The sequence below is a fragment of the Notamacropus eugenii genome, chromosome 3 (assembly GCF_028372415.1).
Source record: "Notamacropus eugenii isolate mMacEug1 chromosome 3, mMacEug1.pri_v2, whole genome shotgun sequence".
Classification (NCBI taxonomy): Eukaryota; Metazoa; Chordata; class Mammalia; order Diprotodontia; family Macropodidae; genus Notamacropus; species Notamacropus eugenii.
The window spans coordinates 119,219,902-119,242,090 of record NC_092874.1 but is presented as its reverse complement, the minus strand read 5'-3'; the positions used below and the strand labels follow the sequence as shown (position 1 = coordinate 119,242,090).

Here is a 22,189-nt window from a genome sequence, read left to right as displayed (position 1 = left end):
TTTTCCCCAGGTATCAGCCTAAGGAAACACAAGAGTCTCGGTTCCGGGCGGCCTTAGGTAGAGGCGAGGACGGCGTGTCTCTACCTCCACGGGGTCGCCCCGGCTCCAGGCGCACCCGAGGGAAGGATGCTCCGGAAAGCGTCGGATGCCGAGCGCAGACTCGCACCTGGCCGCGGGGGCCCGCCCGCCGCGCCGGATGGGGAGGCGGCCCCTTTAAGAGCAGGCCCCGCCCCTGCCCTCCCGTCCCCTCGGCGCTGCCAGCGTCGGCGGCGGCCGCGGCGGCGGGTTGGGAGCTGACAAGATGGCGGCTGGCGGGGCTGGTGCTGCGGCGCCTGAGAGCCGGCTGCTGCCTTACGCGCTGCACAAGTGGAGCTCCTTCTCCTCCACCTACCTCCCCGAGTGAGTGCGGGGAAGGCCCGGGGGGCAGTGTCCCGACCCCGGAGATGGCGGGGCGGGCGAGGGGCGGGCGGCGGAGAGAGGCCCGGGCCTGCTGCTGGTGCTTGGGCTGCTGCTGCCGCCGCTGCCGCTGGGGGTGTGGGGGGAGGCGGGGAGGGAGGCGCGGCCTTCTCTGCCCCCTGGCCCGGCCGAGCCCGTCCTCGTCTTCCCGCCCCGGCCCTCCTCGTCTAGTCTGGGCGCAGGCATTAGGGCCGCCGCCGCCGCCGCGCTCGGGCCGAGCTGGCGGGGGACACGGCGTGCGGCCCGGGAGGCGCCGGGAGCTGGGGCGGGCGGAAGAAGAAGTCTCTGCGGGGTCGAGGACCGCGGAGCTTCGGGGAACCCCCCGGAGTGGGCGGCGCGTTGTTCCGGGAGAGAAGCTTGGGAGCATGGCCTGTGAAGTTGGGAGGGGGGAAAACTTGGGAGGCCAAGAGCGGGGCGAGTTCAAGTTCTCCAAGGTCCCGGGAGGGGGAGGAGCCCGCCCGGGGGGGGGGTACCCGGCGGTGACTGCGGACGGGTCAGTGCAAAGCGGGCCATCCAGGAGCCCTTGGGAAGCGCCCGGGCCAAAGGCGGCTCCCAGGCCGATAGGAAAGAGGGGGCTCCGTCTCCGGCCCCCAAGCGTCCGGAGCGTGCCCCCGTGCTAATTTCTAGATCTCAGTTACCGCCTGCAGAGGCGGGGGAGGGCTGATTATCCTCCAGGTACAGGGGAAGAAATGGACTCCGTCAGTTTAGGACGTGTGAAAAAAAGGAAAAAATGGAAGAAAGTCTTTCCCCTCTCCCAGTGCTCCCCCATCTTGGCAGAGTTTTTGTTTTAAGACCTCTGTTCCCCCCCAGAGTTTTCCCGTGGGTCTTCGCTGTGCCAGGCAGCATTGTTTTATAAGCAAACCCAAGTGTGGAGTCAAAAGAGATTGGAGTTCAGTGGGTAATAAAATGGAAATAATGTCCATATTTTACCTTGCCTCTCAGGGTTGCAGGGTTGTTGTGAACATCAAACTAATATACCTGTGTAAGCTGTTTTTATGTTCCTAATTTGACTTGGAGCTTTAAACAAGTATGTGATCTGTGTTATATAGGTCATGTCCAATTCTCGCCCCCTCAACCCCGTAGTTTCATAATATTTAGAAATTATACAGCTCTAGTGTGGTCACTAAAAGGGCATCATGAAACTGCGACTAGGACAATTCAGTCCTTTTGACTCCCAGTCCATTACTCTGTCAGACCACAGTTTGACTGGAAATCTTTTGCTTGTCACAGGATCCGGTTCACTGAATGGTGCCAAATGACCTATGGTCAGATTAGTTTTTTGTGTTATATTGACAGCTGCCCCCAAAAACCTCTTTCTCCTCCTGACTTTCCTGTTTTTGCCATTGATGTCACCATTCATATAGTTTTTCATGTTGAAGACTTTACTTGTTACCTTTGACTTTTCTTTTTCCTGTATTTTTTAAATCTGAGATTTCTGTTGATTCCACCTCAGAAACTTTCCCTCAAAGTGAGGTTGAGTGTTACTGTCATGGTCACACAGGTAGTGAGTCTTTGAGGCGGTATCTTGGAAAATACTTATTAGCCTTCCCTCTGCACGTATGACCACTAGCCTCCTTTGGCTCTCATTGCCTCCCCGTGTGGAGTCTTAGGGTAGAATCTTATTTGGTGTCCCCTCCACGAGTCTTGACTCTCTGCAGTCCATTCTTTAGTAGCTGCCTGATTAATCTTTGCAAAGTACTGGTCTGTCATTCACTTGCTCAAGAATCTTCAGTCCCTATTACCTCTAGGATAAAATACACAAAACAAGATGACTCCAGACCACCTTTTTAGGTGTGTTTTATATCATGTGCTTTATATTTCAACCAAATTGATCTACTTGTTATTCACCTAACTTGGTACATCTACCAAGGTTTCCTGTTCCTGCCTTTGCAGAGGTTCGTACTGGAAATTTCTGTGCTGGAAATGCAGTCTTCTTCCTTGATATTTAGAATCTTTAGCTTCTTTAAAGTTTTCTATGGGAAACCATTCCTGAACTCCCTAAGTAGTAAGTGCTTTGTTCTTTCCTCAGATTATCTTTTTTTGTGTTTGTGAGCTGTATCCCAAATAGAAGGTAGGCTCCTTGAGGGCAGGGGTTGTCCATCTCCTCACAGTGCCGCCTCTGTATCATCATGCTCTTCATTTCCATTTGTTTGTCCAGATCTAGTCTATCATTTATATCTCTGTATGACTTTATCTAGTTGCATAGCTCAGTTTTTAAAAAAAAAAATCTTCATTTTTCTCCCTTATGTGTTCTGAGTCAGTTTCAGACTTTTTAATCTGGAAAGCCTTCCTTTTCATTGTTCTCCAGCTCCAGCCAAACTAAAACATGAATGTATGGTGCATTTCCTCATGCTTTTCTCAACGACTGGAATGTTCTCCCTTTCCTATTTTCCGTTGTCAAATTTCTACCTGTTTTTTAAAATACTTGACACTCAAACTCCAGTTTGAGGATGAAGTCAGAAAAGCAGTCTAGCCCTCAGCTGGAGTGGGGACAAGATAATTGGTACATTGCTTCTGCTTTCTTTAGCTTTCTCATTTTTGAAAGGTGTGAGATAAGCTATAGTACCCTATTGAACTGGCAATAAAAGGTAGGGGCTTAAACAGGTGTACCTGGTCCTGCAGTTATTCTTTGAAGTATCATAGTCTAGTTACTACTAGACTACTAGTACTTGAGGTTGGGAGCTGAGACATGGTTGTTGTTGAGCTCTTGAATTGTTATGGGTCATTACTGCTGTATAAAAACTTGGACATGATGTGATTGAGTTCAGTAATGTTTTTATTGGGAGGCTTAGTCTGTTTCTTAAGCTGAAAAACTTTTCCCTTTCCACTGGAGGGATGCAGCAGTGGTGGCACTCAGATTAAAGGACAGCTTAAATGTACCTTATTTTCAATACAGGATCTTTCTGCCAGACATTTGGTGATTATTTCCCTAAGTCAGCAAAGAGAGGTGAGAAGAGAGGAAAGGCATGGGGCTGGAAAGGTGTCAGAAATACCAAAAAGTTGAAGACCTTTAAGGAGCTTGTAGTCTAGTCTAATTGGAGTCATTGATATACATTGACATAAAGACTTGGGAAACAAAACAAAAAAATAGAGAACCAGTTTTCCCTTAAAATTATGTTTTTTATTTTCTCTTCAAATTGTTTGCTTGAGTGGGAGTGGTGTGGGGTGATAAAGAGAGAACCCAAATCTTTTCCTCCATAATTTTTTCTTTTTTTCCTGGGGCATGGTGGTGCTGATGGTTGTGATTCTGGTTCTCTTAGCCTTCAGATCTCTAATTATGTCAGACTTGATATATGTTCTTAAAGTAATAAAGTGATTTTCTGCTCTATAAAGAATGCTAAAAATGTTGCATATATTTTTTTGTTTCCTAGAATTTATCAAAACCTCTTTAATTGGAGAAATCAAAAAGATAATTCACAATACTCAAATTACTCTGTAGTTGAGGCAGCTAGATTGTGCAATAGAGCACTGCACCTGGAGTGAAGAAGACTCAAGTTCAAATCCAGCCTCAGACACCACTAGCTGTATGACTCTAGACAAGTCATTTAACCATTCTGTCTGCATCTGTTTTCTCATCTGTTTTCTCTGTAAAATGGAGATAAAAATAGCACCCATCTCCCAGGGTTGTTCAGAAGAACAAATGACATAGTTGTAAAATGTTTAGCATACTTAGTACCTGGTAAATAGTAGATGTAATCCATTCATGCTTACTCATCTTATGCATCTCTATGTCCTACCAAAAGTTCTACACAGAGGTTCACCCACGCTGCTGGAGCGTGTCTTTTGTTCTCAAGAGACCAGGAATGCTCTTACCTTCTACCTGTTATCTCCCTTCCTGTGATCAGCTCCTCTTTCTGTCATACCATTCCTTATAATGTCCTCTACTAAATCATGTTGTTTTTTGGGGTTCCTTGTTGGTTATATTTTGCAGCCTGCTCACACCTGCCATGTGCCTTTTTCATTCCCTTCTTTGTGGTGTTCATCTTTAGTTCTTTGTTGGCAGCAGTGTTTATTCCAGGTCTCACTTCCATGCGATAACACTAGCAAAATGGTCTTATTAAAACATGGACCTTTGCTGGGTCTTTGCTGGTTTTATGGGAAACTTGAGATCAGTGAAAGTGCTATACCATTTCTGAAAAACAATCCATTCTTCTTTTTAACTCTGGACCCAGCTCATTGTCCATTTATGTTGTCTATCCTAAATGTACATACTATTGGACAAGCTTTAGGCTGTATCCAGATCTTTGTTGAAATCTGAGTAATAGATATTTTTAATTCATTTGGTCTATCATATGTGGATGGACAGGCCAAATTCTTTGAATGATTATTTAAAGATCTCTTCCAGGTGGCTTTGTAATGTTGTGGGACTTGATGCAGTCAACATAGTGTCATTTCCAAGAACGAGTATCTGGAGAACCTCACCATCCACAGTACAATTCACAATACAAGGCAGTATATAAATGTCAAATTCAGGGTATAGACAAAGAACATTGTAGTAGTTCATAAACAGGGGAGAGTTATTTAGACATTTTGTTGACTTGACATTTTGATTACAGTGAAAAAATATGAAATCTTAGTTACTGGGGCTCTTTCTGTACAATTCGGAATTCTGTTGGCAGTTGAACTGCTTAAATAATATGGGAAGTAATTCTGGTAAATATCTTTTTAAAAAAAAATGTGCTCTTATTCTCCTGATTTCCTCTTCATGACCAAGAATCTGAAATGAAAATTCTTAAACCTTGGGGCATATATGTACATAGAGAGCAGCACATACCTGATGAACCTTCAAAGATAAATTGAGAAGGATTAGTCTGACGGGGGAAGGAAAACCGCAGTAGAGCAGGGTTGTTTAGACTTACATGTATGAAACGTAGTCTGACGGCATGTTGCCTGCAAGACTCCTAAGTGTGGCCAAGTAACTGGATTAAAATGTAATTGAGAAATATGTAACAAAACAAAGATACAGTAAAACATAGATAAGGTTTTCTGAGTCAACATGTGGCCCACATATTGTTTTAGTGACCACTATTTCTGTTTGCGTTTGACTGCACTGATTAGACGCAGAAAGAAAATGATGTCTGGAAAGAGAGGATGGTCAAGAAATAGCTACCATTTATATAGCACTTTTAAGGATTGCAAAGGGCTTTACAACCTTGATAGGTACTTTATAATTCCCATTTTGAGGAAATGGAAGCAGAGGTTAAGTGACTTGTTTAGGGTCACAATTAGTAAATGTGTGAGGCCAGATTTAAACCGAAGTCTTAAGCCAAGTCCAGCATTTGAACCATTGCCACTTAGCTCCTGACAGTGGTCAGTAGTGTCAGATGACACAGAAATCAACAATGATGAGGACTGAGAAAAGGCCTGAGATTTAGTAATAAAGAGACTGTTGGTGACCTTGGAGAGTGAATTCATTGGCATAATAGATAAAACAGATTGCACAGGATTGAGTAGTGAGTAGGAGGTGAGAAAATGCAAGCAGTAAGAGTAGACTGCTTTTTCTAGAAGTTGGGTTGTTAGAAGGATGTAGGCGGATAGTTTGAAGGGGATAATATTAAGTGAAATTAAAAAAAAAATTTTTTTTTAAAGAATGGGAAGATCTGGATGGGTTTTGAAGTTTAGAAAGGACCAAAAAACCCCTCCCAAAACTGAATGTGTTGAGTAACTCTTAGGGCTAGGTGGCCTGACTCTGAGAGTTAATAGTGCCCTAGACCGTAGGTGTTTGGAATCTAAAAGAGTTTTTAACTACTACTCTGCCCATGCAGGGAGGTGTAAACTAGAAAATAACTTACTTGAAGTAGAAGCAACAGAAAGATATGGTGTTCCAGTAGCGTTCCAGTAGCACCTATTAGGCAGGCCTTCTTTTAGTATGTCTTTAGAAGGTAGGCTTCCCTATCTTGGGACTTAACTCTTCTCCGTTGGTCTGTGGAGGAAATTATTTTCCATTGGTTTATATGGATTTTGACAATTATTTTTTTTTTTGTATGAGTTTTCCTGTTACGTTTTGTTGGAACAGTTTTATTTGATTTTTGGTAATTTATTTGATCTGGAAGTTGTGTCTATACTGAATGAGGACTTTGAGTTGAGAATGCATTTCCTGTCGCTACCTGTGAGCCTGGATATGGTGTGGGAGACCTTCCTGATATAAGTAATAACATGAAGTGTTCTTGCTTGGTAGGTGTTGATATGGATTCCCTACAATAGGAAAATGCCCAGTCCAAGGTGTATTGTGAATCATTGACTAATTACCATGCTCCTTCATTTCTGGTCCACTCTTCTCTGTTACTTGCTACCAGTGAGTTATGTTAAGTTCTGTAGGCCCTAGTTTCTTGATCAGAAAAAATGAGGTGGTTAGATTAGATGACCTCTAAGATCCCTTCTAGCTCTAAATCTATGATCTTATGACCTTTCTTGTACAGAATACTTACGTGTAGGTTGTCCACATCCTCTCTCTGGAAAAAGAGATTGTCTACTGATGCTCTGCACACCTATAAATACATAAATTTATAAGAGCAATTTTGGATTCTAGGCACTGAAAGGAACTTCTGGAAGATTTTAAAGGTATTTTTATTGCTTCTATTAGTCATGCTGCATAAGGTCAGATTAAGCATCTTCAGGTTTTCTTGCATCAACTTTTTATTAAAAAATAGTTTTGCTAAATTTTTTCTTCTTATATCACCCATACTTTTCAATATATTCTTTCGCTTCTAGAAAATAAAAGAGAAAAAAATTTGAAGAAGTCTTTTCCTGTCTGAAGTGTTCCATATCCATAATTCTGTATCTCTGGAAAGAAGAAGGGAGGTGCCTTCTGATATATCTTCTTTTGGGGTCGTTTGATCATTACAGTTTTATGGTACTCAGTTTCAAATGTATTATTTTTGTTGATGTTGACATTCTTTCCACTTAACATCATTGTTATTGTCTTTGTATGTAGCATTTAGATAGCACTTTAAGATTTATGAAGTGCTATACTTATATCACCTAATTTGATCCTCACAAAAACCCTCTAAAGTAGGTAGGCTCTGTTATTATCTCCGTTTTACAGATGAGAAGACTAAGGCTGACAGTTTGTTACTTGCCCAGGATCACACAAAGTATCATCAGATGAGATTTTAAACTCAGGTCCTCTTGAGTTTAAACTCTAAGTTCAATGCTTTTACTTATTGTACCAAGTAGCTATTTGTCATTTCTTTAAAAATTTACTTTCCTGTTCCATCATTTAGGTTACCTCTAGTTTATCCTCTTTGTATATGTACAAAGTTGGTATACTGTCACCTCCATTTCAATGTGAAACCTTTGAGTGCAGGGAAAGTTTTTGCCCTTTAAAAAAAATTTTTCAGCACAGTTTCTGATATATGGTGGTTCTTAATAAATGCCTGTTGGCTGTTCAGCTGTTTCCTAGTTGATGAGTATCTACTTTGTTTCTAGGTCTTTGATACCACAAAAAGCAACAACTTCAGTTCCCCTAATATTTGTTAATTATCTCTGAATGTTTGTAAGAATTACGACACAGTATCTATATGATTCCATAGTGCTTTTGTTTTGTGTCCAAATGAAGAGGGAAAAAAAATCTATTTTATCTTGCATTGCTACATTTGGCTTTCAGAGTGTTCTGATCTTCAGATCTCTAGTCATAGCTATCATCATAACATATCACATTGGAGTGCCTTCACGTGTTCAGTGCTGTGTAAAGGTTCTGGAGATACAGAGGACATTGTCAGAGTTCTGAGGGACATAAAGCCTAGATAAAGACTCAGGAGAAAAACCTAAGATAGGAAAAATGATACTCTTAAGGCAGCATGGGAGAATTATCAGAAATTCCTTATGGAAGATAGGCTTGAAAGAAGTGTAGGATTTTCTGAACCGAAGGGAACTAGAGAAGCTGTGGAAGGGCATTCCAAGTTAGGGAAGTTTCAAAGTAAAAATCATAGTTAAATGTCTGGGGAACGGAGTAGACCAGTTTTCCTAAGGTTATTGTTTACATAATCTCAACAGGTCCTTCACTGCATCAAGACAAGCCTTTTACATCCTGTCTTACTCATAGCAGCTCACCCAAGCTTTTTCATCCCTCCTTGAAGATCTCAGCTCCCCTTCCTTGTATTATCTCTGCTGAGAACTTTGCATCATGTTTTACTGATTGAAATCCTTTGCAAGCATTCCTCTCTTCCATCATCCTCAATGCAGTTTGAAGGGGTGACAATACCAGTAAATAGAAAACAAAGATGGCAGATGATTGTTTATGTGAAACTGTTAGATGTATGCTAGTTTAATTTTCATCCCTGTTTCTTACCAGCAGTGACTAATTGTTTTGTCAGATTGACATATTGAAAGAAAAATGCAAAGTTGAGAATAAACTCTTTGCTTTCTAATACTATGTATGTAATTTTCCCCTTTCCTATTCACATGTAATGCTGTTTAATGTTACTCTTTTTTGAATGAATAAACCTGAAAAGCTTGGTACATTCCAAACTTTTTCGTCCACACTTACTGAATTTAGAAAAACGAACTACGAAGAAAGCTAATCAAACACTTTGTTCTCCACCTTTGTATTTGTCTGGACTTGAGAACATACATTTTTTGAAGTCAGAGACTTTGTATCTGAAGTGTACCTTCGTTCTGTGATGATGTGGACTTTGCTGAGAGAAAAAAATTAATAGCCTGTGAAGTGACATAACTATCACTAACTCACAGATCCTGTTCTCTAGTCATAATCATATCACATCTAAGTGCTCCAGATAAAAGTTGGACATTTATAATGTGTCTGTATTTCTAATATTTATCTTTTATTCTCCTTCACTGAATCCCTCTTATCTATAAAATGATGATCTGCAAAAAGGGAGATACACCTGACTAGATGATCTTAAATTTCTGCCATTTCTTTAAAGACAAGATGCCTTTGGGGATGCTTGAACCCCTAGCAGTCCTGTTCCTTTTGCTTGTCCTCTGTTATTTCCTCTGGATACATAGTGTAGTGCTTCACTTTTCACCAGTCATCCAAAGACATTTGGGTCAGAGGATGATTCATTGCTGCATTTATTTTTGTTAATGAGGTTTGGTACTGTGAAAATTGTTTTTGCCAGCATATAGGATTTGGGTTTAGAACTGGACTCTTGCCTTAGTCTGTGAATAACTTAAGCTCTCTTAGTCTTGTCTTCTGATCTGTAAAGTGAAGAGATTGGACTACATGGTCTTTAAAGACCCTAGCTGCTCTTAATGATGATCCTATAATGGTACACTTAACTGGCAGATGTCTCATACTCTCCCTCTTTATTTAGGAAAAAAAAGTTTTGTTGAGTCTTAAAAAAATCAGTGTTTAGTTGATAAATCTCCGATTCCCTTGGCAACAAAGAAAAACAGTTAAACAAAACAACAAAAATAGTGATCTGGTGTGATAGAATATGCAACATTTTACCTTTCTGATCTCCTGTCAAAATGTTTCATTATCTCTTCTTTAGGATTGCTAGGAGTTTTTCACTTATTAAGACTGTAGATTCTTTTTAAAAGTGACCCTTTTGTCTGTTTTGTTTTAGCTGTGTATATTTTCCTTTTGTTTTTTTGTTTTTGTTTTTTTACTTTTCATCCACTTACAGAAATCTTAACCTGTTTTTCCAAATTGCTCAGATTTTTTATTGTTAATGAGTTTGCAATTGGCCAATGCCATGGGCTTTTGGTAGTCTCTTGTCTCCTGATATAACACTCTTCCCAAGCCCTCAAAATGTCTTTTTGTGACAAAAAGAATTTACTTTGATCTGCAAAAACTAACACTTATGTGTGAAGGCTTGCTCACATCTTTTCCCAGGTGCCTCCAGAGGTTTTAGACCAGGTTTTTTCTGCCCTTCTCTAGAGATCTTAAAATCTAGGTAAATGTTTTAATTTTACTCAGAATTAGGTATTAACTAATGATTTTTTCATCAGAAGAGTAATGTGACCAAATTTGTACATAAAGAAGACTAATCTAGCAGTGCTACGAAGGATGACGTGGAAGGTGAAGACAGTAGATGAGGGAGAGACTTTTAAAATTTATCTATATCACAAAGTTACTGTGTATAAGATGTTTTTGTAAACCTTAATAGGACTGTGGGAATGTGAGTTGTAATTCTAATGGTGGTAAAAGCATGCTCATATGAGGGTCCATATTAAGGAAGTGACTGTGGGAATAGATAAGGAAGAAGGGAATAGTAGGGAAGGATTTGGAAAATATCATGAAGCTAGATGCACTGAGGCTTGGTAAACTGAGGGCATATGGGTGAGAAGAGTTAATGAAGAAGCCAAGATTTTGAACCATGGGAGAGTGGGTGGATGAATGATGGTGCCCTGAAAGCAGTAGTATACTTAGAAGCAAGAACAGCAGTAGGCTGTAGGATCTATTTGGGACACGTAAAGTTTGAGACACTGTTGGGACATACAGATTTCCTTCTATGTAGGTTCTTAACATTTTTTTCAGTTACAGGCTTCTTTAAGAAATAGATTTATTGGTCAAAATATAGGCTGTTATCTCTTTGATATATTCTGAAAAATAGTAGCAGTTATAAACTGAATTGAGGCTTTTATACAAGCTACATTTAAGGATGTAGGATTAGTGGAAGTATAGCCTGTACTGGATCAAGACAGTTTATGAGTAGCCCAAATGAAAATAGAGGAAAAATTTATCTGTTTATGGTCACTGATTTATAGACTATTGAAAAAATGTTATTTTATTTCAGGTGCTAAAATATTTCTGACTAGGTTAACCAGTTTTTGCCTTGTGAAAGCCCTTTGAAAACTTTTGATCTGTAGATGATTAACAATTACTATATTGATTGGTATTTTTGATGCATTTGAGAATGATTGAAAGTAATTTGTTTTTTTCCCAGAAATCTAATGTCAGTTGCAACCCTTTCCAAGTTTTAGAAATATATATTATTCATTTGTACTACTTTTGAGGAAAACTATATGATAAACTAAGGCAAATTTTGTTTACCCTTGTTTAGACTTAGTTTTCAAATTTGTTCATTTGAGAGAACCTGAAATTTTAAAGTCCAATTTCTAATTTCTACCCACCTCCCCCCCCCCCCCCCCCATGAAATCTATAAAATAGGCAGAAAATTGCGAGTGTGAAGAGTGATATAATCCTCTTTTGGTTGTAGCTTTTTAAATGCCACCACTCTTGGAGGCGGAACTCTTGAATCAATACTAACTTATTGCAAAATTTGTTGCAAAAACCCCTTTACAAAACTTCCCATAGGGAATTCTGAGTCCCTTACTCATTTACTGTAAAATAAATACAAATAATTATTATAATATACTGTCCTCAACCCTATTCTTAAGAGCACCACACATATTATTAATATATTAGTTTTTTTTCCAATAATCAGCTTAATGCCCACATTCTTCATCCAAAGAGGTGGTAGAGATGCTTAAGCAATTTCTGTTTCTTTCTAAGGATTCCAAAGGGCTTTGGAAACATCATACCTACACATATATCACCATTATTGAAATTTACCCACCTCTACGGAAGCAGAATAGCAACAAAATAAACAAACACTCTAGTAAGATGATGTTAAGTGACCAGTGGATTCTTTATCTTTCTACTTGGCTCTCTTGTTTTTAGAGATCTGAACAGTTGTCTTTTATTATTTCTTGAAATGTAATGTCTAAGCTCTCTTTTTTTTTTTGGCCATGACTTCTGGACAATCAAATGATTCTTAAATTATATCTGTGTTCCAGGTCAGTTTTTTTTTTTTTTTTGCTGCAAGATACTTTATATTTTCTTCTGTTATTTCGAAGTTTTTGTAATTTTTAAAAAAATATTTCTTATTGTCTAATGGAGTTACTGATTTCTTTAATTTCCAGGAGGTATGTTGCTTGGGTGAGATTTTGTGCCTCTTATTGTAATTAAGGCAGAGAAATCCAGGTGATCTCTTTTGAGAAATCTGAAGATATGGAGATAACTTTTAATTTGGGGATGATTAGGGAAGGCTCCACAGAGGATTTTGCAACTCAATGGATCCTTGAAGGGAGAGAAAGCAATTTTGAGAGAGGCATTATTTTATTTTTTAAAATTTTCTTATTATTTTTTCTAACATTTTCTTCACTCTGTTTCCCAAGTTGCTAATTCTCTTTTCATTTCTTTCTTTCATAATTCTCATTTCTTTCCCAGTTTTTTATTCTCGTATTCTCATTTATAAAAATATTTTTAACTTTTAAAAAAAGTTTGTCTCATTTCTCGTAGGAATTCTAGTTGAACTTATGGCCAAACTATATTTTTCTTTGAGACTTTGCTTGTAAATGTTTTAGAATTATTCTCCTCTGCCCCCAGATTGAATGCCTATATCTGACAATATATGAATTTTCTGTCCCTATGTTTCTGCTGTGGGGGGAGAAGGCTATTTCATTATCTGTTCTCTAAGCCTGTCATTGGTTTTTCTGTTGCTCAGATTTCAATTTCCTTTTAGTTGTCTTTTCATTTACATTGTTAGAGATCTTTTAGTATTTCCCTGAAAATTTTTACTGAAATATGAACTATGACTTCCATATACCATATTATCAGGTTGGAGGCTTTCTTTATTATTTTATTATATTTTTTTGGTGGTAGGAAGGAACCACAGGAACTGCTAGGAATATTGATTGTTTCAACCAACAACTTATACTGTATACCACAATAGGTTTAAAATGGTTACACAGCTGTCTGAGTTGTACCTTCCTTGGTAGCAAACCAAGTGCCAGTTAATATTGAGATGTATGACCCCATGTTATAGAAGTTCAGCTCCAACTGCTTCCAGTGTGTTGCAGTAATTTAAAATTGGGATTTTTTTTGTTAAGTGTACCGTGAATTCCCTAGATCAGTATTTTACTATCAGCTTCTTGTATTTCTTGGAAGTTTGCATGATTTCTTGGAGGATGGTTTTGTTGGTCTTTTTTGTGATGCTTTTCTGGAAAACTTGTGATCCTCAGATTAGCTCTTTGCCTCCTATCTTTGAGTTAAGTATTCTTTTTGAAAAAATTCATGTTTTCTAATTAGCTTTTCTTTTTGCTGCTTTGGGCTATTTTTTCCCCCTTCTGACTTGACATTTTTGCAGAGTATATCTGTTAGCTTTTTTTTTCAAAGACCCTACTGTTACTGCTATCCTTGTCTTTTGTTCCAAATTTACTAATCTCTGGCTACATTGGTTATTTTCTTCCTTAAGAAATGTAATTTCTCCTTGACAGAGAGCTCAAAAGTCAAATAAATGTGTGGGGAAATAAGAAAAAACCAGAAAAAAGATTCAGACTGTAGAATCTTACTTTTGTGACAAGGAAGACCAATATATGCAACCGAAAGACAACAAAATCAAAGCTCCTATCCAAAGCCTCCAAGAAAAATATAAATTGGTCTCAGGCCATGGAAGAGCTCAAAAAGGATTTTGAAAATCACCTAAGAGAAATAGAGCAAAAATTGGGAAAAGAAATGAGAGTGATGCAAGAAAATTATGAAAAACAGGTCAACTGCTTGCTAAAGGACACCCCAAAAAGTGCTAAAGATAATAACACTGTAAAAAAATAGACTAACCCAAATGACAAAAGAGATCCAAAAAGCCAATGAAGAGAAGAATGCCCTAAAAAGCAGAATTGACCTGATGGAAAAGGAGATTCAAAAGCTCACTAAAGAAAGTATTTCCTTAAAGATTAGAATGGAACAGATGGAAGCTAATGACTTCATGAAAAATCAAGAAATTATAAAACAAAACTAAAGGAATGAAAAAATAACAATGTGAGGTATCTCATTGGAAAAACAATTGACCTGGAAAATAGATCCAGGAGAGACAATTTCAAAATTATGGGACTACATGAAGGTCATGATCAAAAAAAGAGCTAGACATCATCTTTCAAAAAATTATCAAGGAAAACTGCCCTGATATTCTAGAACCAGAGGATTAAATAAATATTGAAAGAATCTACCGATCGCCTTCTGAAAGAGGTCTGAAAAGAAAAACTCCTAGGAATTTTGTACCCAAATTCCAGAGTTCTCAGTCAAGGAGAAAATATTGCAAGCAGCTAGAAAGAAACAATTTGAGTATTGTGGAAATACAATCACGATAGCACAAGATCTAGCAGCTTCTACTTTAAGGGATTGCAGGACTTGGAATATGATATTCCAGAAGTCAAAGGAACTAGGATTAAAACCAGGAATCATCTACCCAGAAAAATTGAGCATAATACTTCAGGGGAAAAAATGGTCATTGAATGAAGTAGAGGACTTTCAAACATTGTTGATGAAAAGACCAGAGCAGAATAGAAAATTTGATTTTCAAACACAAGAATCAAGAGAAGCATGAAAAGGTAAACAGTAAAGAGAAATCATAAGGGACTCACTAAAGTTGAACTGTTTACATTCCTACATGGAAAGATAATATTTATAACTCTTGAGACTTTTCTGAGTACGAGAGTAGTTGGAGGGATTATATACATATAGACAGAGGGCACAGGGTGAATTGAATAGGAAGGGATGATTTCTAAAAAGATAAAATTAAGGGGTGAGAGAGGAATATATTGGGAGGAGAAAGGGAAGAATAGAATGGGGCAAATTATCTCACATGAAAGAGGCAAGAAAAAGCTTTTTCAGTGGAAGGGAAGAGAGGGGAGGTGAGAGGGAAAAAGTGAAGCTTACTCTCATTATGTTAGGCTTAAGGAGGGAATAACATGCATGCTCAATTTTCTATGAAACTCTGTGTTATACTACAGGAAAGTAGGGGAGAAGGGGATAAGTGGGGGAAATGATAGAAGGGAGGGCAGATGGGAGGTGGGTGTAATTAGAAATGAATACTTTTGAGGAGGGATTGGGTCAAAAGAGAGAATAGAATAAATGGGGGGCAGGATAGGGTGGAGGGAAATATAGTTAGTCTTCCACAACATGACTTTATGAAAGTCTTTTGCATAACTGTGCATGTATAACATATATCGAATTGCTTGCCTTCTCAGTGGGGATAGAGGAAGGGAGAGAAGTTGGAACTCAGAGATTTAAAAATGAAAGTTAAAAAATGTTTTTACATTCAGCTGGGAAATAAGATACACAGGCAATGGGTTATAGAAGTCTGTTTTGTCCTCCAAGAAAATAGAGGGGATAGGGATAAGAGAAGAGAGGGGTTTGAGAGAAGGGAGGGCAGATTGAGGGAAGGGGTAATCAGAATGCACAATGTCTTGGGGTGGGTGGAGGGAAGAGATGGGGAGAAAATTTGGAACTCAAAATGTTGTGGAAATGAATGTTGAAAACTAAAAATAAATAAATTAGACTTTAAAAAAAGAAAAAAAATGTAATTTCTCTCCTTATTTCTTCTGTATTTTTCCTTAATGATTGCTTTTCTGGACCATTCTGAAGGTTCTTGGAGGTATTCCCATTGATATTACTGGAGGCTTTACAGAAATGATCAATATGTCTTCACCATCTTTGGGAAATTTTGATCGTCTTTTTTGTACAAAGTACTTGTCTTTTCAGATAGCTCTTTTTATAAAAATGCTTCTTCACTTCTCCTTATTTTTTGTATGCCTTATCATTTAGTGCTTACTTTTCTATGGTGTCTTTGCTTAAAATCTACTTATTGCCAATCTGTTACCTTCTAGCAGGCCTGGTACTTTTGTGGTCTCATCCCTGCATGATTTTTCTCTGTTCTGGCACACCATCAGGGTTGGATGAGCTATTATCAGTTAGAAAGCTCTTAGAGGGAGATTCTGATTTGCCATTGTAGTAAGGTATAATTCTATTTTTTTTTTTATCATTCTTCCTCTTTTGCACTTCCTAGCCCTCTGTAACTGATTTTCCAACCTAATTCCTTTGCTAAAGTCCCCAAACCCTGGTAGTGAGGAATTGGAGGAGGATCCTCTTAAGACACAAAAGAGGAGATACTCCTAGAAGCCTTTGTAGTTGACCTTTTCTATTCTCATTCCTTTACCTAGGTGTGGTGCCTGTTTCCTCTTGTACTTTTGGTGGATTATTTTATTTATCCTCCTCATTCCTGAATTTTCTTCACTTTTGGGCATTATAAATTGTATTGTTTGGTGTAATGAAGGTATATCTACTCTAGGAAGCTTCTGACTTTGAAACCTTTCTGGATTCATACACCATTATTTTTTGGTTATCTAGGACTTAATATTCTATCAAGGAGCTAGGACCAACTGATGTCTCTCATGAAGAATTAATTTCCTTTTTTAAAAAAATGTTTCTCTTTTGTGATTTTTTTTCTAAGATTTGCTGTTGACTTAACCTTGGTGTTAATTCTTAGGGTCTTAATGCCTGATCTCTCTTACGACAGAAACTCTCTTTAGTAGTATTTATTCTTATGGCCTTTTAAGGTGTTTGCCTTCACTCGTTATCTATCACAAAAGGAATTCCTCGAATTTCCCAGAAACAGAAATGAACATTGGGAATGGGAGGATTGTACACACAATTGAGAAACTGAGTGGACATTCTCTTTACATGCTGGTGCCCAAGAAAGATTGACGCTCTTAAGCCCAGAGGGTGGGCAGCTCTTGATTAGGAGACTAAGGCTGTTTGTAACACAAAATTTGGTTGCCTGGAGAATTTCATCAGTATTATCCATCAGCTTTATGATGGCATGTTTGGCTGCATTCTGGATAACGGACAATGCTCTTATGCTTTCCCAGTCACCAGTGGAGTGAAACAAGTCTGTATGGTTTCTTCCATGCTTTTTAGTATGATGTTGTCCAACACCTTCAGTGAGGACAAACACTGCATCAAGGTCAGCTGCTGCACTGATGGTAAATTCTTCAACTTGAAAAGGCTACAAGCCAAGACCAAAGTGGAGGGAGTGTTGGTGCATGATTTTTTGTTCACAGATGATTGTGCACTCAATGCAGCCTCTGAAGCTGAGTCAGTTGTCTAGCCACATAGCTATTATGTATCACAGGAGTTACTGGAATCAAGTTATTCCTGATTTCAAGGCCAGCTGTCCATCTATTATGCCTTACTGTCTCTCAAAACTGCATATAATCAAGTTAAATTTTTAGAGTCCCCCTTCCCCCCCTTTATTCAGTTAGTGGGGCACATTTAACAGTCCCAAATCCTTTCCAAGGAGTAAAAGTTGTCCTTTTTAGTACAGAAAAAATCCTGGAAAATTCCTATTCTTGCTAGTTTATCTTATTTTCGCTTGGCATATTAAGTACTTAATAAAAGCTTTTATTCACCATTCATTTCAGTTTAGGTTTCTAGAGAATTGTAAAACTACAAAAGTTTATAGTTGTTAGGAGCCTTAGGAACTATCTATTTCAATTCCCTAATTTTACAGATGAGGAAACTGAGGCTTGAGTTATAAATGATTTATTTGTGGGAGGTTGAAGATTGGGGACTTTGGCTTAGAGGAGGTAGACCCTAGTATTTAAGCTTCCTAAATCCCATTCCAGAGTATAGTACTGTGTTACTAAACTAAATAGTATTGTATAGTAAAGAACTTAGAATGTTTTAAAAAAGTTAAGGGACAAGGGCAAATGAATATATTATACATTACAATTTATTTTAGTGTACTCTACAGTTCTATTTTGCACTCTTGTGTAGGCATCTACTTGTGAGTGTTTTGGAGGATGACACCTAAAACATCATTTTGGAAACATTGATAAAAACTTTTAGTAGTCATAGGCTTCAGTACCTTGGAAAGGGGAATTTCTCTAGTTACTGATCTATGCAGTACTCTCAATTGTCACTAGGTGGTGGGAGATTAGTCCATGTCTGAGTAGCTTTATGAACTGGGAATGTCAGGAATCCTATTTATCTTAGACCTATTGTCATGGAATATTAAAAATTTTTATGAAACCATTTGCTTCATTAATTTCTACAGTGTCAAAGACCAAATAAAACCCCAGACCAATAGTAGATACTTGACTATTCATATTATTTCTCTCATCCCCTCCTAAGTCCTTATATTTGCTCTCAGGTGGATCCAGAAGGGCAATTATTTGTAATTCACTGTCATACTGGCTTTTTTCTTAGTCTCTCATTCTTATTTCTAATTGTTGATGCCTTAATTGTCCCTCTAGTCTAATGATGAAATTTGACTAAGTTTCAAGTTTGCAATTAAATCTCATTTGACTTTCTCACCCACTGCTTACCATCTGAGGCTTTTTTAAAAGTCCTACTCCCTGGGTTTGCATCCTGACTCTGCCATTTAATTCCTCTGTGACAGTAGGCAAGTCATTTCATTTCCTTGGACTTCATTTTTCTAATAGGTAAAATAAGAAGTTCAACCTCTGAAGGCCTTTCCAGTTTTAAACCATGATTCCCCAACTGAAAGTAGTCTCTCCTTCCTCACATTAACTTTCAGTGCTTTTTCTTTATTTTGTTTCTTTTACATACTACCTTGTTAACTTGGTAAGCATTTATAAAGTGCTTACTATGTGTCAAGCATCATGCGAAGCACTGGGGATACAAAGAATGGTCAAAAAAAAGTCAATCTCTATTCTTAAGGAGTTCATAGTATAATAGGGAAGACAACATAAAAACAATTGTACAAACAAAATATGTGCAAGATTAGTTGGGGATAGTATTAGAGTACTAATTCTAAGGAGGCCTGAGGAAAACTTCTTGCAGAAAGTTAGAACTTTAGCTGAGACTTGATATAAACAAAGGAAGCCAGGAAATGGAGATATGAGATGAGAGAAAATTCCAGGCATGGGGAACAACCAGTGAAAACACTCAAAATCAGAAGAGTGAGTGTCATGTTTGAAGACTAGCAAGGAGGCTGATGTCACTGGATCAGTCTGCGTGGAGGGGAATAAGACGGAAGAATGCTGGAAACGTAGGTTTGGAAGAGCTTTAAAAGTCAAACAGGATTTTCTATTTGATTCGTTTGAAAATAGGGAACCATTGGAATAGGGTGCAGCTAAGTAGAGAGATTTGAATCAGAGAGACCATCCGAAAGCCTATTTCCTAAGTCCATGTGTGAGACAATGAGGACCAGCACTAAGGCAGTGACAATAAAAGAGAAGAGGGTAGTTGGAGAGATGCTATAAAGGTAGAAACTATAGGATTTGACAGTTGATTGGATAATGAGGGGGGGGTGAGGGAGAGTGAGGAGTTGAAGTTGTCACCTATATTTCAAGCCTGGATGATTAGAAGGATGGTTATGCCCTTACCAGTAATAGGGCAGTTCAGAAGAGAGGAAGGTTGGGGAAGAAAAATAATGAATTCTGTTTTGGACATGTTGTTTAAGGTGTCAAAGGAATATCTAGTTTGAGATTTCTAATAAATACTTGGAGATTTGAGTCCAGAGATTAAGAGAGAGGTTAGGTACTAAGTAAGTAGATCTGAACAGCCTGAAGGTAGTTGAACTCATATGAGTTGATGGGATAGGTCCACAAGTGAAATAATATAGAGGGAGAAAAGAGTGCCTGGGACAGAGCTCTGGTGATCTTCTATCATAGCAGGTGTGACCTGAATGAAAATCCAGTAAAGTAGACTGAGAAGGATCAAGTTTTGCATTATTTCTGGGAACTAGAACAGTGTATTTTACATCATCTGCTACACTCTTCTTCATTACATCATCAGATTCCACAAATTTAACTCTTTATAAGGAAATCACACATTTCTGGCTCTACCCTAACTCCCCAAAGAGCTCCAGTCCTATATCACTAATTGCTTATTTCAGATGGGATATCCTGAAATCATCTTACGCTCTACTTATGCAAAAATGAACTTAACATATTGAAATCTTCTTTATTTTTGTTGAAGATAAGACTATCCTTTTAGTCTCCCGAGTTTTTAACCACCTCTTTAGATTGATCTCCTCACTATCCCTCATTCCACATATTTAATCAGTTGCTAATCTTGCCTTTTCCACATTTTCATTATCTGTCCTATCTGATCCCTTCTCTCCACTCATACAGCTGTCACCTCAGTTCAGATTCTGTCAACCAGATTTAAAAAAAAAAAATTCATCTAGCTAACATTTATTTTCTGTCCCTATCCTGTCTCCCCTTGTTCCTTGGGGACAGAGGAGAGGGAAGCAAAAGAAAACTCTTCTAACAAACATGCAGTTAAGCAAAACAAATTCCCACATTGGCCATGTTAAGGGAAAAAAGTTTCTTACTTTATATATTTAATTTGCCACCTCTCTTTTAAGCATATTGGTAGTGCTTTTCATCATTGATCCTCTATAATCATGGCTCCTCACTCCTTACATTGATCAGAGTTCAGAGTTGTTTGCTTTTTCAGTGTTATTGTTATAATATAAATTTTCTCTTGATTCTGTCCACTTCACTCTGAATTCATTCATGCAGATCTTTGAGATCCTCTGAAATTATTTCTTCCTCATTTCTTTTTTTAAAAATATATTCATTTTATTTATTTTTAATGTTCTACAATCACTACCATAAAACTTAGATTTTTTTCCCCTATGCCTACCCCCCACCATCCCCCTCCCTACCCTCCCTACCCCCCTACTTCTTCCCTACTCCTCCTGCCTTCCCTACCCCCCCATCACCTCCCTACCCCCACCACCCCCCCTCCCTTCCCAAGACGGCATACAATTCTATATAGGATCTACACATACATTCCTGTTGAATACATTTTTGTTATAGTCATGCTGTGTAGAAGAACTAAAATAAAGGGGAGAAATCATGTAACAAACCAAAACATAATACACACACAAAAAAATGATCTGCTACGTTCTGTGATTGAATTCCATAGTTCTTTCTCTGAATGTGGAAGGCATTTTGCCTTAGAAGACCATTTTCTTCCTCATTTCTTATAATATTATTCCTTTGTGTTCATCTAGGATAATTTCTACAGAGATTCCCAACATAAAGAACACTTCCTTTGTTTCCAGTTCTTTGCCACCACAAAAATAGCTGTTATAAATATTTTGGTATATGTGGATCCTTTTCTTCTTTCTATGATCCATTTGAATTATAGGCCAGTAATGGTATCACTGGATCAAAGGGCTTAAATAACATTTGGGGTATAGATTCAAATTTCTTTCCAGGTTGCTTGATAGCTCCGTTATCATAGCATTAATATGCCTTATTTTCTGAAGACTTTCCAGTGTTTGGCAAAGCTGATACATGTGTTGAAATCTCAGGTTTGCATTTCTCTAATATAATTTGGAACACTTTTTCATATAAATATTGGTAGTTTGAATTTCTTCCCTTGAGAACTGCCTTTTTATATTCTTTCAACATGTATCAGCTGGGGAATGGCTCTTATTGTAAATTTGAATCAACCCTTTATATATCTTGAAATTGAGACCTTTATCAGAGAAACATTGCAAAGATTTTTTTTTCCCCACAACTATTTCCTTTCTCATCTTAGCAGGTATTCTTTTTGTGTGTGCAAAATCTTTAAAATTATATGTAACCACATTTGCCTATTTTATCTTCTGATCCTTACTATCCCTTGTTTGGTCACAGACTTCCTCATTCATAGATCTGAAAGATAATTTCTTGATCCTCCAATTTGTTTATGATGTGATCTTTTAGATCAGAATCATGTCTGCATGTAGAGCTCATCTTGATGTATGATGTGAGGCATTTGTCTAAATCTTAATTTTTACCAAACTGCTTTCCAGTTTTCTTAGCACTTTTCGTTAAAGAATAAGTCCTTATTCCACTTTAGTTTGTGCTTATTTCTAGATTAGTTTGCTTCTGTTCATGTAGCTGTTTTTATATTGTCTCATTAGACTGTGAGAATCTTGGGAGCAGGCACTAGTTTTTTTTTTTTTTAATCTTTTCTTTATATCCCCAGCATGTAGCACAATGTCTGACTCTTAGTAGG

The 22,189-nt window shown here is 38.1% G+C and overlaps 1 protein-coding gene across 2 annotated transcripts in view; it reads left to right on the top strand.

Moving 5' to 3' along the window:
* The first annotated feature begins 215 nt into the window (after positions 1-215).
* The window catches only part of MKLN1 (muskelin 1), a 244,633-nt gene continuing 222,659 nt past the window's right edge, over positions 216-22,189 (top strand). For both annotated transcript variants that reach the window (XM_072650124.1, XM_072650123.1), the window contains exon 1: positions 216-399. In XM_072650124.1, the coding sequence (XP_072506225.1) occupies positions 302-399 (98 nt within the window). In that variant the 5' untranslated portion in view covers positions 216-301. The remainder of the gene's footprint in view (positions 400-22,189) is intronic.